Below are 17,178 nucleotides of genomic sequence, written 5' to 3'. Positions count from 1 at the left end.
GCATAGCCGCGCGGCCCCGCCCGCCGCGCCGGGGCGCCGGGCGCGCTGCGCGCATGCGCGGTGAGCTCCGGCATGAACCACTCAGGTTCCGGGGCCCGCCAATTCCAGAACCTTCTGGAACGCTCATGCTCGCCGGAGGTCAAAGTTGAGCTGAGCTCACTTCCGGGCGGTGCCAGGCCGCAGGGGCCGGCGGGCGCTGCGCAGCGCGGGCCGCGGTGCTGGCGGGACCCCCGCACCCCCCGGACACGGGACGGGACCGGAGAGTAAAAAAAACCGCGGCGGAGTTAAAGCGGAGCGGGGCCGCGGCGGGGGGCGGGGCTCCGCCCCGGGGCGGGCCGCGCATGCGCAGCCGCTGACCTTCCTCACGTGTGGCGCGGCGGCCCGGGCACTCGGTGGCGGGAGCGCAGCGGCGACATGGTGAGTGCCCGGGGCGCGCTGAGCCCGCCGCTGGGGAGGTCCCCCAGGGCCCGGGCCGGCCCGCTCTTCGGCCGCGGGCGGGGTGCAGCCGGGGCCCCTTGCCAGCCCGCTGGCGCGCACGCTGTGCCCGCGGCGGGGAGGGCGGGAAGGAGGGAGGGGAGGGGACGGGACGGGACGGGACGGGACGGGCCCGCGGCCGCAGCGGCCCCGCGCTCGGCATCCCCACCGGGGTCGGGAGCGATCGCTCCGTGTCCGCAGCGGTCCGGTTCCGCCGCAAGGTCGCGCAGTCCTTGGGCGCGGGCGGCCGCGGCGGCTCCGGGTTCCGCTCGCCGCGGAGTGGGCGGACAAACCGCTCGTGGTGCGGCCGCGACCGCCCGTTCTCTAGACTCTGTGATTGTGTGCGGGGAGCTCAGCGGGGCGCCGGCAGAGCTGCCCTTGTGCCGGCAGAGACGCTCTCTATGGTCCTGCTGGCGTGCAGAAATAGCGTTTCCTGTAACTAACTCTAAAACGCCTCTCTCATCACTCTGCCTGCTTATTTCTGCTGACCACACAGCACCTCTCTAAAACATAGTTTAAAAAAAGATGATCAGAGCTGTTATCTTTACAGCATCAAAATGATGGGAATTGGCAGCCGTCTCCTCTTGTTTTCCATCATTGTGGTAGTAACGTTAGTCTGGGGGACACGTCTTCCTTACGCTCCGTTGCTGCTGCAGCTTTGCTTTCCCTCGGTTCTGAGTCCGTGGGTACTGGTGGGTGTCGGGAAGGGGCAGGTGGGCGCCAGCCCCGCGTTTCCAGCGCGTTCGGCGAGCGCTGGCTCCATGTGGCCTGGCAGGTGGCCATGGCTGTCCTGGGGAATCAAGGCAGCTCCTGACCTCTGCACCTTGGGATTCTGGCACACGGCAGGTACACACGCTGCTGGTGCTCAAATGCAGCTAGAAACAGTAATTGAATTAAAAACCCAAAATAAATATAAAAAACACATACAAACCCCCATAACCCTTAAATAGGGTTGAATTGAAGCAGTCAAGAGAAAAGTAGACCAACCTCCGTATATTTAGGGATTTAAACCTAAAGTTTCTTATAGAGTCGCAGTCTGTAGAAAGCAGCACAAGTAACAGCGTTCTTGCATCAGCATGGTGTGAAATGCCAGGCTTTGAAAGCACCCAAAAAAGACTGATACAGGGTTCCTGGCCAGGCTGCTGCCGCTTTACAGCAAAACACTCCACAAATAACGCAGCTGTCCCAAGAGGTCCTTGATCATTGCTACATCTGGTTGTGAGCTGCATAATTATAATAACATATAATCAAAAATTATGTTCGCCATACTATAGTAATGAAGGGATTGGGATCAGCCAGAGGAGGAGGCTGCTCTGCCTGCTGTTTTAAATCTGTAATTGCAATCTTGTTGAGATGTTGTTCTTGTTACAATGTACAACCATTTCCACAGGCAGGGAAAGCATTCAGGAAGTTTCTTCCCCTGTTCGACCGCGTTCTGGTGGAACGCTGCGCGGCCGAGACCGTCACCAAGGGAGGCATCATGATTCCAGAGAAAGCCCAAGGGAAGGTGCTCCAGGCGACAGTGGTAGCGGTTGGATCGGGAGCCAGAGGGAAGGTGAATGTCCTCAAGCGTTTTGTCCGGGTAGAATTCGTGATGGTGTGGCGGTGGCTGGAATATTTTCATCAGAAAGGGGTGTTTGCTCACAGAGATGGAGGACGGCGATGGCTGAGCTGGAAGTGCAGGTTCAAAGAGGAGGTGGAAATCTCAGGTTCTCCTGCCTGGCTCCGACCTCAGATTCCGGCATTCTCTCATCATTTGTAAAGTGGAAAATACATGCCATTTAAAAATCTATATTATTTATTGATCTTTATAAGCAGCTTTAAACAGTATTGGCGTGGGTTTTTTTTGTTTGTGGTCTCGGTTGTTGTTTGTTTTTTCAGTTTTAAATACCTAAATAACGTTTTGGGGGATATCTTGTTTCATCACTTAGCCAAAATCTGGAAGGACCATCAGCTTTTTGTGTTAACACGATTACTTGCCTACATTTCTGTGACTTGCACGCCGGGTGTCATCCCAGGTGGTGTTGCTCACTGTCGTGTGCTGTGCAAAATATCATTGTCCATAAGGATTAAGCTTACGGGACAAAAGAAAATGAGGAATCAAAGTTAATTAATTTTATATGTTGAATATGCATCTGGGCTCATAAAAACAGGCAGTCCTGCTGTCACAAAAACGACAGTGGGTTTCAGCACCAGGGCTTTTTTCCCCACCACACTAGTGTTCAGTTAGTAGCGATAGTGGAAAACAGGTTAAATTTCAACTTGGACATGTTGACACTGACTTTTTCTTTACCATGAGCCCCTCCATACGTATCATGCTGGTTTGTGTCAGTATCTGCTTCTTAAAGCTTTGTGTTGTGAAGTGGTGCTACTATTTGATTAACAGGCTGATAATGTATTTATAATACCTGATAAAGCTTAATTATATTTCTGTATCTCTAAACTGATTTGGCAGCAAGAGCGACAAGTTGATCAAAGTAACCAAGATAGGAAAGTATTTCTAAGTGGCACGTGGAGAAATTAGCCGTGGTTATAGAATATGGAAATGGAGTTTCCCTCTTCATTTTAGTTGTATTTACACTTAAAACTAAATGAAAATCATGATATTCAGAAAACCACTGCAGTTCTACTGCCTAATTATCACAGGAGAATAATGCTTGAGAATCAACTGCTGTGCTTCTCTTCCTAGTAAACCTGTATATTCTAGTTTCACTCTACAATGAAAATACAGCGCTGTTGTAAGTTCCTGAATGCTTTATGTGTAGTTTGGAGGACTTTTATTACATGTCTAAATTGTGAAAGACTAAGGATTGTTCTTTTTCTTTCAGAATGGTGAGATTCAGCCGGTGAGCGTAAAAGTTGGTGAAAAGGTTTTGCTACCAGAGTACGGTGGCACTAAGATTGTACTAGAAGATAAGGTAGGTTCCCCAACCTTGTGAATGAAATTAAGCCGGTCCCCAAAACGTCACCCTGCCAGTGAGAGATTCTGTAGTTATTTCATCGGGTTCTCAGCATTCAAGAAATGCAGTTGTTGGTATTCAAGTGGTAGCAGCTGCCTTGCTACTTCCACCCCTGCTCAAAAGGGAGTAACCGAGGAAATCTCTTGCCTGACCTTTGCTGGGTGGACAAAGTGGCTCCATGTGCCAAGACAGAGCCCCAAAAGGCTTTGAAATTCTTGGGGGTACCCTCGCTGTTGACAGGGAGAGTTTGCAGAATTGTCTTCTAACAGCTCGTGCACCTCGTACTACTAAAAATAGTAACTAGGTAGATTTCCCAAAAGGTATCTTATGAATAAAATAAAAATCAAGGGGTGAAGAAGTGGAGCTCACATTGGTTAGGTCGTTTTGATCCTGTACTTTGTGACTGGTAGCCCTGACTTCAGAACAAGACCGTATTTGCAAAACAACTGATGTGACACTACTAATGTTTCTTTTCTTTGCAGGACTACTACCTGTTTAGAGATGGTGACATTCTTGGGAAATACGTGGACTAAACTTGTTGCAGTATCAGTTGTCCATTCCACTAAAATGCTGAAATTTTTCTTTCATCATGTAAATAATGTCCTTTGTTTTATAATACGCAGGCATTGAGTCTCTGAAATAACTTGCGATCTCACTGTAATGATGGAACACAAATAAAAACATGTACAGTCGGAAATGAGTTGCTCTTGCCTGAGTTCCATTGAACAGTGACATTCAGATGACTGCCAACCAGCCTTAATTATTCCAAACAACATCATTTTATATCCTCCTCTGTACTGAGATTGTAAAGGTCTTTACAATAAACGTCTAAAACTATTCTGCTTCAGTTTCTGCTGTTGCTCAGTGAAACGAGTCTCAGTTGTGCCATGAACTAATCTCTCTGACTCACAATTCAACTACAGTACGACATCTTCCTTAAGCTTGTATGAAGTTGGGAGAGCTCATAAGTCAAATTATATTTCCTTTATCCTTAATGCAACATTTATAAATAGCAAGGTGATTACTTAAGTAATGCTGAAGCAATCAAATTTGCATATTTCTAATTCCTCCCATCTTGCCTTGGAAAGGGATTCAAGTTTGTTCATGTTCCTAATGGTGCCTTCAGTTGGTATGCATACATAGATCCAGTGCATAGATCTATGCATACACAGATCCAGCACATACATAGATGTATGCATACATAGATCCAGCGCAGTCTAAGAATATGCACTGCCTTAAAATGTTTTGATGTAGACTGATGTGAAATAAATCAGTATACTGAATCTTTAATAGCAGTGATTAAGCAGTACTTCTTTCTCATATTGTTCAAGCTGTTAGGAAATCAACATTGCCAGATACACTAGAGGCCTTATTCTGGGGATATTTTCCAAGGCTTGAGTAGCTGCAGGGGGGGGAGGTACTTGAGCTTTGACATACTCTGAAACATATAGAGTCTGTATTTTCTGCCAGGGCAGCTGTGGGTCCCTGTGCCCAACAGGAACGTCAGCACAGCGCTGAGCCAGAGCCACTTTCTTCCCTAGATGCCAATTAGCTCTTCCTGACAATCTCGTCTGGAATGGCTCCTGCTCCCCACAGCTGCTGGTTACCACCCGTCTTCTTTGCAGCTGTAGGCAAACCAGCAAAAGTTACACCCTGCAGGTGGTTAAGCTCACACTAACTATTCCTAACAGGGAAGATGCCAAATTAAAATACAGGCTTTAGTTTAGAAGGTCTGCTTCTTTAAATCCTCCCTGTGGTAGTTTTACTTTAGGAACTAGTTACAGCAGTGCACTTTACAGCTGAAACTTAAGCTTGTCACAAAACAAGTATCAGAAAAGACAATTGATTGTGCAATGAAACCAACTCATTGAGAAGCCTTATCTCACAGAGGAGCAAGCACGCCTGCGTCTTCTGCGATAAGGCAGGTATTGTGGGGTAGGCACATACCAAAGAGGGGAAGGTATTCAACATATTCGCAAAATACTTAAGGAAACAAGACCACATCTCAATGAGAAAACCACGCAGGAGGAATCAGCTCCCAGCATTTCAGCAGTTCTTTCAATAATATCTTATAGAAACATTTTACACAAGAACTCCACTCACAGCAAATAATTTCTACGGTGCTCATTTATGAGGAGCCACTACAGTCCATGAGAGTGCGACCTGAGGGCAGGTGACCCAGCAGCAGCACACACCCCATTACTATTATACTTGCCCCAACTTGGTATTGTGCTTATTTAATAAAATACTTCATGTGGCAATATCTACAAGTGTTTACATAACTGATTAAAACCAAAAGTCACATTTCCTTGAAAAATTTCATGGAAATAAGTAATTTATGGATGGGGGGAAGCATTCCTGGGCACAATCAAATGGAGGACACGCTTGAGCATCTGATGGATCAGCAGACAGAACATTTTATTCTTGCCCCATGAGGCTATCGCTGCAAGCAAGGACAAGGTGATCCATCTGCTCTTACTGGTTTTAGTCCACAACCACATGCCAAATTCTATAACCCCTAGAAGCTATAGGGGAGGACAGAATCAATCACAAACACTCTTCTTTTTCTGCTGTGTGAAATTACTGTTGATCAGATTTTGTTTAACCCCCCTCCCCGCCCTTAAAATCCAATAAAACAAGAATAACGAGCAGCATCCAGGAATACGAAATTAATTATCAAGGGGCAACATGGGACACCTGCAGACTTCAACATCTTCATCAAGATTTTTGCAGATTTCTTTCCTTCTTCTGCAAACCCACCACCCAGTTGCATTATGAACTAACAGATACGGCCTTCTCTGAGAGCCAGATTTATTTACATTTTTCAAGCAAGATGGCCATGAAATACAAGTCAGGAACAAAGGGAAATGTCAAATCCCCAGCTCCTCTGTGCTTGAGATATCAGTTAAACCTTGAAAATGACGACAGAAGAAGAACAAACAAACAAGCTGCTGAATTTTAAAGGACTTTAACAGCTAGAATTGCTTTTATTTTGAGTCTGGCTAATTATAATATCAATCTCATAAAAAAATTAATGTTGGATTACAGCTGATCTAACAAAGTAATAGGGCATTAGTATCCTTTGTCTCATGCACCCGTTTCTCCTAATGTTATTAACCTTTTTCATGGTTTCTTACCTTATGCCATAAGTTATCCGTAAGTTTAGCTATAAGTTAACCATAAGTTAACCATAAGTTATCACCATGTGACTGGAAGAGCCAACATCTCTGGGGCAGGAATGCTGACCAGCGGTAAAAAAGTAACTAGTGCAAAGTGAACTCAGGTGCCTAAAGTTCGGAATTCCAGCTCCGCGTTACAGTGTAACATGAAGGGAGCTGCCCCTGCTGCCACTATAACCTGGTCAGAGGTGACCCCGTTACCTGGTTCTCATCGGTGGCACATTCTCCAGCTTGCAGCTCTAACCTGGCCTGCAGAACAAGGCTGGACCTTGGTCGTGGCGCTGCCCAAGCAACACAAGTATTCAAAATGCACTTTGCTTTCTGATGGGAAAACTCAATTAGAGATTTTTTTCAATACAGAAATGTTTCACATACTCTTAAGTCTCATTGGGTGGAAGGAAGAGGTTTTAAGCACATGTTATTTAGAACAAATGAACTGAGTGAGGGGGGAACCACACCTAAAATTTGCTGTAATGCAGTGGAAGTAGGGGCAGCATCAGGTAGGTACCAGCGTTCTCCACCTGTCAGGAAACACCACACAACAGCAACCATTTATTTACTGATGGCATAAGGGGAGGTATCTCATCTCTACCATCATTCTTGCTCACCGACAGAAGCAATTCACCTTTCCTTACCTATCAGTACAGATACTCCCTCCTACTACCTGTTCTCTAGAAACAGAGCAGCTTCCAAATTACTTTCTTCTAATTTATCCCGCAGAAGTAACACAAGCCACTCTAGTCTTCCAAAATGGCTGTTTGTTTGTAACACAGACCCATTTTTCAGCCAACTATAGGCTAACAGTGCCTTTTTAATGTGTTCTTCTCAAATACAGTCAATACGTGACTCAGTAAACCTTGAAACCCAGTCTAACTGTGTTTTACATTAGCATAGCAGTCTGTGACCTCTGCACACCAAACACGCAAGTTTGTCAGTCCTGCCTTTGAAGACCTAGAATGGCTTCAGATTTACCTTGTTTGAAGTATTTAGACCCCCCAATATTTATTTTTTTTTAAAATTCATTCTTCTTAGCATTAACAACTATATATCTTAAATATTGGACTTGAATTTAAATTTATGGATAACACTGTACCAAATGGTTTACACTGTACAAAATTTCACTGTACAAGATTTCATAGACACAGTTGTTTTGTACAGAGACTTGTTACGCAGAGCGAGTGAGGACTGACCTTGCAGGAGCGCACACACAGTCAGGCGCTGATGAAACGGGGTGAAATCTGAAGAACACATTTTCTCTACAACCAGTCAGCTCCTTAATCTCTGGAGACTTCACAAAGCTGACACCTCAGCTCACTGCTACAACCCTGCTGTTGTGAAACCGGCCTCACCGTGCAACTCAGGCTTCCTCAGGCAGGCACTGAGTGACCTGGACAGAATCACAGAATTGGTTTGGTTGGAAGAGACCCTCGAGATCACAGAATCCCGGAATGTCAGGGGTTGGAAGGGACCTGGAAAGCTCATCCAGTGCAGTCCCCCCATGGAGCAGGAACACCCAGATGAGGTTACACAGGAAGGTGTCCAGGCGGGTTGGAATGTCTGCAGAGAAGGAGACTCCACAACCTCCCTGGGCAGCCTGGGCCAGGCTCTGCCACCCTCACCATGGAGAAGTTTCTTCTCATATTTAAGTGGAACCTCTTGTGTTCCAGTTTGCACCCATTGCCCCTTGTCCTATCACTGGTTGTCACCAGAAGAGCCTGGCTCCATCCTCCTGACACTCCCCCTTTCCATATTGATCCCCAGGAATGAGTCCCCCCTCAGTCTCCTCTTGTCCAGCTCCAGAGCCCCAGCTCCCTCAGCCTTTCCTCACACGGGAGATGCTCCACTCCCTTCAGCATCTTCGTGTCCAAACCATTAACATAAATCTAGCACTACCCCATGTCCCTGAGAACCTCGTGTCCGTCTGTCCAGCCCTCCAGGGATGGTGACTCCAGCACTGCCCTGGGCAGCCTGTTCCAATGCCCCACAGCCCTTTAGGGGAGAAATTGTTTCCAATTTCCAACCTCAACCTCCCCTGGCGCAACTTGAGGCTACTGAACGCGGCAAGGACCACCACTGACACCCTCGGAGTGTGAGGAGGAGGAGGAGGAGGAGGAGGAGGAGGAGGAGGAGGAGGAGGAGGAGGAAGGCCCCGCTCACCTCGCCGCTCAGGCCGCCCCCTCACGGCTCCTCTCGCGAGAATTCCCGCCCACCGGCTGTTCCCGCCCCCCGCCGCGCAGCCGCCGTGGCTGTTCTGCCCAGCGCCGCCCCCTCCCCCCGCCCGCGCCCGTTCCTCCGCCCCGCCCGGCGCCGCCGCATCCGGGTCCTGGCGCCGCTGTCACTATGGTCATGGCGGAGGGGACGGCAGTGCTGCGGCGGAACCGGCCGGGCACCAAGGCCCAGGTGAGGCGCCGGCACCGCGCGGCCCGCGGCCGGATCGCTGGCGGGTACGGGCAGCGCCGCCAACGAGGCGCCGGGCCCGGCCGGCGCTCAGGGCCTCGCCGCGGGGCCCGCCGGGCCTACCGGGGCCCGGAGCTGCGGGCCCGCTCCCGGGGGCGCTTTGTTTCCCGGCCGGGCTGGGCACAGGGGTCGGCGGGAGGCGAGCGGGGCGGGGGCTGCTGGTCCAACACCGAACACACCGAGTGTCTGACACTGTTGTGGGAAAACGCGTCTCTTTCCTCCTTCGTCATAACGTGCTGAGGTAAAATTGTCACACGACCCTGCAGACCAGCTCGTTCTCCACATCTCATCTCCGAAGGAAACGGAACAGAATTCTTTTAACTTTTTCAAGCTTGGGTTCAAGTGGGTTTTCAAGTCTTGGGTTTGTGTACAACTTCCCTGCTTTTTTTTTTTCCCCCCTCCCTCTTCCTTTTTTATGTCAAAGACTTAATGTTCTGTGATCTTTTAACCAAAGCAACAAATTTGCACGCTGACAACTAAAATATGATTAAATGCACGTAGAACTAAAAGCAAGGCCTTTCATGACACGGTGTTGTAGGAAAACGCATCTCTTTCCTCCTTCGTCATAACGTGCTGAGGTAAAATTGTTACGTGACCCCGTAAATCAGCTCTTTCATCTGATCTGTGAAGGAAACGGAACGAAATTCCCTTAACTTTTTTCAAGCAACTGAGCATCAATATAACAAAAGTCTTTGAATTGATGATCTTCTCAAGAATTAGGGTCTTTTTTCCAAGGAATCTTGAGCTATTGCATTAATACAAGCAGCCTTAAGGTGCTAAAATGCCACCAAGAAAAGCTTCCAAAAAGTAAGCTCAGCCATTGAATAGAATCAAGGCAATCTCTGACTAATATCCTGATATTACTATCCTAATATCTCTCATGTGGCTGACATCCCACATGTAAGGTTTGGTTTTGTTTTCTGTTGTTGTTTGTTACATAACACCAAAATAAGATGAGAATACAGGGTAGTTTATGAAAAATATCTTTGAAAAATAATTGTAGGCTTATTTCACAATTCCAGTAACGCAGCAATTGTGTTTCATCGTAATACACTGGGGAACAGGCGGTAACAGCCATTGTGTACCTGCTGTTCGATACATTTGGGGTGTTCTCACAAACAGTACACCCAGATTTCTCAAATATTCTGAAGTTCATGCAGGTTTAAGAATTTTGCGTAGGGTGATTCAATCAACATATTTTTTTTGTGGCTGCGTTTAGGATGACACCACGGTATAGCTACCCAGTATGTAAATACAAATACTTAATGCTGTTTCAACACGGGATATCCACTCCTTTCTCCAGAGATGACTGTTCGCTCAGGAACAGATTGCGAAGCTTTGCAGCCGGAACATTTTCATTGAGTCACCGTGTCTGCTGGGACGGCTGTGGGAGGCTCTGGAGAAAAGAGGGAGTAGCACTAAATTTTAGCTGTGAAAAATGCAAAGTAAGGAAGTGCACACATCTGGGTGAATTGCCGCAGAACCCTGCAGTGCAGCTTCTCAGAGGTGAAACTCCAGGAGGGTTTTACCACCAAATAACCAGCACCGATAACCATCCGCTTATGCAGCATCACCGACCGCACCGTGGTACCGAGTCCAACCAGCTCCGCGTTACGTTATCTCCGTTCAGAGATGATGTCCTCCATGGTGTGTTATTACGAGAACATGCTGGGATTTTTAATTTGATAATAATTATATAACGCTGCTTTCTACAGACCTCATTTCATCCCCAGTCTTCCACAGACCAACATGTCAAATGGGCGCTGCATGCAAATGTTTAATTTAAAAATAGGTGTTATAGCGAGATCTTCTATTATTCATTTCAAGATGTTCTACTATTGTGACTTTAGGAGCACAAGTTGCATTTTACCCTTACTTCTTGCCAAGGCTGTGCTGCCTCTGTTAAAATGTAGCTTCCTGGAATTGTATTAACTACCCCTACATCTATTTTCCTGCATGTTCAAGCTTACGGTGGGTTGTGCGTATTTCTTCCTCCCCCTCTATTTTTGTTGAATTGATTTAAACTTGCTTTTTAACAGGATTTCTACAATTGGCCTGATGAGTCCTTTGAAGAAATGGACAGTACATTGGCTGTTCAGCAGGTATTCTTACTTATGGGAAATGTTGTTAGAAGTTCAGTTTCACAACTTGTATTTTGGTAAAAAAGCATGGAACAGGGTATGCTATTTAATCTGCTTAGAATTATTACTGCAATGGAGTGAGTTTCATAAGTATACATATACTAAAAAAATAGTCATTTTTAATTGTGCATGCAGAAATAACTAGAATTCCTATGTCTGGTTTAAACAAATCAGATGTAAGCAAATGGTGGGGTTTCCTGCAGGGTTTTCTTTTGAGATGATGTTGTAAAAAAGTTGTAAAACTTACCCATTCTTTCACCTTTTCAAATGGATTAAAGGCATTTTTCAGATCTAGCATTGTTTTTAATACCGGTTTTTAACCCTGCCCATCTACTCTGTAACTTCTTAGTCCCTCAATCACTTCTGAAGTAAAAAGTCCCTCAAAGATGCGATGTCCTAAATATACTTAGCATAATTGCAACGAGATCTAGATTTCTCTTCCCCCCTGTCCTAGTATATTCAGCAAAACATAAGGGCAGACTGTTCCAACATCGACAAGATCCTCGAGCCTCCGGAAGGGCAGGACGAAGGTGTATGGAAGTATGAACATTTAAGGTAAGAATCCAGTTTTTTGTCAGCACGGTGTCCCAGTTCTAAGTTTTGCTCATTGACAGCAGTAATGAGACATTTTGAATACGACAGATCAAAAGTAACTTAAATGAAACTTGGTATTTCTACTGTTCAATGTTGTTACACTTCAGTATTAATGATTTTCTGAATTCCTTGTTCTTTCTAAGATGCTCTCTGATCTAGTTTTTGATGGTTTTTAAGAAGATGTTTGTAAAAAAAAGTTGTACTGGCAGGTTTTGAACATTAAAATATAGTCATGAATTTCCATAGTGCTTCCTCTAAGTATCATCAGTTCATCTTGGAGCTCATTTTCTAGTTGTAGGGAAAAACACACAACTTTTTGTCCTCTCTTTGTTTCATGTGGTGTAAAAAAGTCATTCAGCCTGGGTAGTTTGTGCCTGACAGCGTTTTTCGGTTGTAGTGTAGGTTTACACCCTGTTAGTACATATGTAGTAGTCCTTTTTTTCCATGGTGTTACTTTTGTATCCTTGTGTCCTGATTTTTTTTTCTTACAAGTGTGTTTTATACATGTGCGTAACTTTATCAAATTCAGGAATAAGAGCAGTTTGAAGCTACCCCTAGATTCATGTATCCTGATTTTTTGCCTCCCGTTTTCTTTTTCTCTGCCCTGGTCTGGAATAGTTCAAATAGATACAGAGAATCCTCGAAAGAGCAGAAAATGTATACGTACAATTGCAAAAGACACATTTTAAGAATCATTTAGTTGTTAAGCCTCTACTGTCAGGTAAGAATTAGAATATAATTTGTTTACTGACAGCAGCTGAAATTATTTGATGGTATTCTCTAAGTATGGTTGTTTTCATGTTCTGGTGTATTTTTTCCACTTCCCAAGAACCATTTCCAAAACCCCTGAGATCTGTGAAGGTCAGAATGTATAACCTCATTTTGTATTAGATGTTTCCAGTAGGAAAACAAGTTGTTGGTTTTGATGCTGTTGTCTTCTAACTCTTCTAGACAATTCTGCCTGGAGCTCAATGGACTGGCTGTCAAGCTTCAGGTAATCCTTTCCTTGATATTTTTATGTTGTATCAGGGAAGAGACTCTTTTGTATTGTAAAACGCAGAGTTTTGTAGAACTACTTCTCAGTGTATCCACGTAGCCTTAAGCAGTGATTTGATGTAAGAGGTTTTTAGGGTTTTAAAGACCTTCTTGGAGGAAGATGGGGCGAGAAAGTGATTGGAAAAGATCAGCTCATTTTGGGGTGGTTTCTGTAACCGAACAATTGTTTTAACAGAGCGAATGTCACCCAGACACATGTACTCAGATGACAGCAACTGAACAATGGATTTTTCTTTGTGCAGCTCATAAAACTCCCAAAGAGGTAGGGATGGATTTTGGAAAACTGACCCCGTTGACGTGGGGTTTTATTTCACAGTTCATATGTTCACGGGGAGACGATTAATGCCGGGTTCTTAGTCAAACTGAGGGCTTCTGCAGGTTGAGAATATCACTTGAGGTTTCTTTCTTTCCCATTCTGTAGTGGTTTATAAAAGAAGGGGATGAGGTGGGATGGAGCTGCTATTTACTGCAGCATTAAGAGACTTTGCACTTTGGGTTTTTGGATAAGGTGCTAATTTAGGCTGTAAAAGAATCTGGCAGCTTGACTGTGTGGGAAACAACTGAAGTCTGTGAGGGAATGTTCATCCTTTCTGTGTTCTTCCAGTATGGATTTTATACAGCTTCATTTAAGGACATGAAACTCACTACTTGTGCATAATCACATTTCAGTAGTAACTTTTCTTGAAATAATTTACATCCGTTGTGAAACAGAGAAGAGAAATGGCTCAATTGAGGAAGAAATGTAGTTAGATCTTCAGAGCAGCTGTGTGAAACATGTAGGAATAAAAATGACTCCTGAAGCTAAAAGCATCGGGAAACATAATTATAATGTTTGTCTTTAAACAAGTTATCTGACGATGTCACGTATGCACTCGTGCATGTCTGTTTCTGTAGTGTCCTGCTATAGACTACACCAGACACACACTTGATGGAGCTGCGTGTCTCCTGAATAGCAATAAATATTTCCCCAGCAGGTAAAAATGTTTCCTTTTTGGAGGAGGGAGGGAGGGGGCGGCACCTGAACACTGAACAAAGCACCTGGAAATGCAGGACGCATTTTTTATGGACGACTATGGGAAACAGCAGAAACGCTGCAGCACGTGCCACTTGTTGCTACCAGCTACTTGTCACTTTTAAGCCAAGGAGGAATTCCTCCTTATTCAAATAATTTGGCATTTTCTGGAGCTGACAGTATGCACCAACACTTTGCTTTTCCTTCCAAAAAGCAGCAATTGCAGACATGTACCTGCAACACTTAAGCCTAAATTTCATACGCTGTTATATAGTATGGTTTAACAATCAAAATTCACCTCAACATGTCTCTTGGTGCTTCTTTGGGCAGAGCTGTTTTGTAACCGTTCTCCTGGTGCTTACAGGGTCAGCATAAAGGAATCCTCCGTAGCCAAATTAGGATCAGTGTGCCGAAGGATTTACAGAATATTTTCACATGCTTATTTTCATCACCGGCAGATATTCGATGAATACGAGGTAAGTAGTTTCAGATTCCATCTTGAAAGAAGGGCGTTTACTGAGGTTACAGCTGTGAGGTGATTGTATTACACACTTGCTTGTAGTCCTACCAGAAGTTCTGCCTTCAAGTGAACTATTGATTAGAGTAGATTAGTTTATGAGAAATGCTACATTATACATACATATATAAAAAATAATTTATATAATGAGTTTACTCAGTTATGGTGTCCCTGGATTTGGATAAAAGGTCAGAGTTTGTGAGTTTGTGTACAAACAACTCCAGTGCATCTTGTTTTGAAGATTCCTGAAGGTATTCAAGCAGCTGGTGTAGTTAACGCTGCTTACGTACATATGGTTCCTGTTTGTATATGTTACGCAAGAGTTAAGGAGGTCTAAGACTTGTAAATTTAATGAGGCAATTACATATAAACAGGGTATTTTTTTAGTATGTTCTCCTCAATTGTTTTAAATATTCCTTCTGTATATATTGTTTCCCCCCTGCCCCTCTTTTCATCTCCAGAATGAAACTTTCTTGTGTCACCGGTTCACTAAGTTTGTGATGAAGTATAATCTGATGTCCAAGGATAACCTGATTGTTCCCATTTTGGAAGAAGAGGTGCAGAATTCAGTGTCAGGGGAGAGCGAGGCATGATGGGAACAGCAGTTCTGAATAGAAACAAACATTAATTATGTACTGTATATATCATTTTAGACACTTCAATCACGTATCCTCATAGCTTTGGTTAGTATACTTTTTGTATGCTGTGTGCATTGCCTTTTAATATGGGAAATACTTTAAGTTATTCATGAGCTGTATATTCATCAATGTGGCACTCATGGTTTTTAAATAAAAGTAGTAGTATCTGTTTATAATGCCTGTTAATAAAAGAATTTACAGTTCTCTAAAATTGCTGCTAAACAATCATTGAATCACAATCCTGAAGGTGTGTCTGATTGGGTGGGCAGATGTGAGATGAAGATTTCACAGCGAGCCCTTTTGAAATGCAGTAGCGAGGTGAAATCTCAGCTCAAAGATTCTCACATTAAAGATGGAATTCTGCAGGAAGCTTCTTGCAATGTAGCTTAGTCCTAATTTAGCTTTTATTTTTTTAAGATTTACTTTTGGATGTGCATATTCCTGTATGTGTACATCCAAATACTAATAGCATCTATAGTATTACTAATACCAAAAGGATAATTTCACGATGCCATTGAACATATATATTCTCGCTATACATCTAACATCCTTTCTAGACTTGTATTTTGTGACCAGCAGAGGTGTGTGGAGCAGGGGACGGGTTCTGTCCTGCTGTTCTCCAGCCCACAGGAACGTCAGTGGCTGATACCTGTGCATATTTATGACAACAGCTTATGGATTATACCTCACCTCAATATTCATGTTACACTACATAACGCACTTGCACAGTCTTTGCTTGTATTCCTAGTAAAAATATTCTAAGTACTTGAAATTTTGGACCTGATTCATCACAACAGTTAATCATATTTTTAACATACACTAGTTTTTCTTCATTCACCTGAATTATATTCTTTGACAGAAAGATTGGGATTGATGCTTCTGTTCTGTATCAGATGTTTATTTCAGGCTGTGGGTGCAGATTTGCAATAACTGACAATTTCCATGAGTGCTGCTTAATTGTGTTGTGTCTAGAATGATAGAATTCAGTGTTTTAGAGGCGAGTATAGCAGACACACTGCTCAGTGTCCGTGAACGCAGGTCCAGAAGGATGAGCAGCGTTCCCGTGTTCAGTTTTGCACAGCTGTTTAAGAAGCTGGCTGCTTGGGTCTCTCTTGAGGTCACCGGGGCCCTCCTGTATTTCCGTAAGCAGGTCAGAATGGGCTCACTCAGCTCATTTTTGTAACCTACACTTCATTTTTTAAGTTGTACTTAGATGGAAAGAAGGGAGTCCAGCTATTTTTAATGAGTCTTTTTTTCATAATATACTAAACATGCCTTAAATGCTATTTTTCTTCCTATGAATCAAGCACACCTCAAAAGCAACTGTACCACCTGTATGCAAGGGGAATTCAAACAATGAGAAAATAAGAGAGTACTTCAACAGCTGTATTCTTCAGCAGCTCGTTTTGTCTCATGTTTATCATTGTATTTAATTGTCAGCAGGGTAATTGCATGAGATGTTGTCTTAGTCTAAGTAGCTTTAGTTACTGTATCTACACTGAGCTGTAACTTGCAGCGTAGAGACCAGGTAACTTGATTTTTATAGACATCTTGGAGTTTGTACTGCAGGTAGGAGGCTGGAGGTAGTAAAATGTGTTTAGTTTTGTTCAGGCTGCTGGGCCCAGCTCTGCTGTGTGCTGGGGACAGCCCCGGGGACACACACGCAAACCCACGGAGCTGGCGTTGCTAAGGACGTTTCTTCTGCTAAACCGAAGAAAACGATGTGGTGCTCAGGACTGCGTTAACATTTTAAACCTCTTTTCTTCCTCTTACGCTTTAAGAGTTTCACTTCAAAACAAAACCGGGGAAGTTTTCATCCTGTCCGTTCTCATTCAGACATGTACTGTAAAGCTGACTTGCTCTACTAAGCTGATTTTCTATAAGACCTACGTGAAAACACTGCTTGTATTTTTCCCTTGCTATTGTTTACGAGTACTGTGTACACACATGTGCCTGAATGGTACTGTCAAACTTCAGTCAGCCTAAGCAAACCATTGATTTGTCTAATAAATATTAACAGGCTTAATTTAGACTCTATATAATAGGGAAATCAAGACTGTCTTTGAATTATATTGTATAAAAAAATAAGATATAAAATTAAACTGTTTCTTTATCCATACTGCTATATTTTGGCAAGTGATTCTCATTTT

General features: G+C 44.1%; 1 protein-coding gene across 3 annotated transcripts; it reads left to right on the top strand.

Moving 5' to 3' along the window:
• The first annotated feature begins 144 nt into the window (after positions 1-144).
• On the top strand, positions 145-17,153 carry LOC309441966 (MOB-like protein phocein). 3 transcript variants are annotated; one of them, XM_082057331.1, is made up of 9 exons: positions 145-417; positions 1,865-2,029; positions 11,110-11,172; positions 11,666-11,766; positions 12,757-12,799; positions 13,037-13,123; positions 13,756-13,835; positions 14,238-14,349; positions 14,852-17,153. In XM_082057331.1, the coding sequence occupies exons 1-9, from the start codon at positions 415-417 to the stop codon at positions 14,981-14,983; spliced, it is 786 nt and encodes a 261-aa protein (XP_081913457.1). In that variant the 5' UTR covers positions 145-414; the 3' UTR covers positions 14,984-17,153. The 3 variants fall into 3 exon arrangements, with proteins under 3 accessions (XP_081913457.1, XP_081913456.1, XP_081913455.1); XM_082057329.1 differs by lacking the exons at positions 145-417; positions 1,865-2,029 and adding an exon at positions 8,873-9,013; XM_082057330.1 differs by lacking the exons at positions 11,110-11,172; positions 11,666-11,766; positions 12,757-12,799; ... (2 more) ...; positions 14,238-14,349; positions 14,852-17,153 and adding exons at positions 3,303-3,392; positions 3,917-4,271 and having other exon boundaries at positions 166-417.
• The last annotated feature ends 25 nt before the right edge of the window (positions 17,154-17,178 follow it).

The sequence above is a fragment of the Streptopelia decaocto genome (genome assembly GCF_964273445.1).
Source record: "Streptopelia decaocto genome assembly, chromosome: 6".
Classification (NCBI taxonomy): Eukaryota; Metazoa; Chordata; class Aves; order Columbiformes; family Columbidae; genus Streptopelia; species Streptopelia decaocto.
The sequence above is the reverse complement of the archived record's forward strand: the minus strand, read 5'-3'. Positions and strand labels throughout refer to the sequence as shown.

Excerpts from the sequence above, each read along its gene's own strand:
- LOC309441966 (XM_082057331.1), top strand. Across the intron at positions 11,173-11,665 it reads GTACATTGGCTGTTCAGCAG|TATATTCAGCAAAACATAAG; the intron begins GTATTCTTACTT and ends CCCCTGTCCTAG. Across the intron at positions 13,836-14,237 it reads AATAAATATTTCCCCAGCAG|GGTCAGCATAAAGGAATCCT; the intron begins GTAAAAATGTTT and ends TGGTGCTTACAG.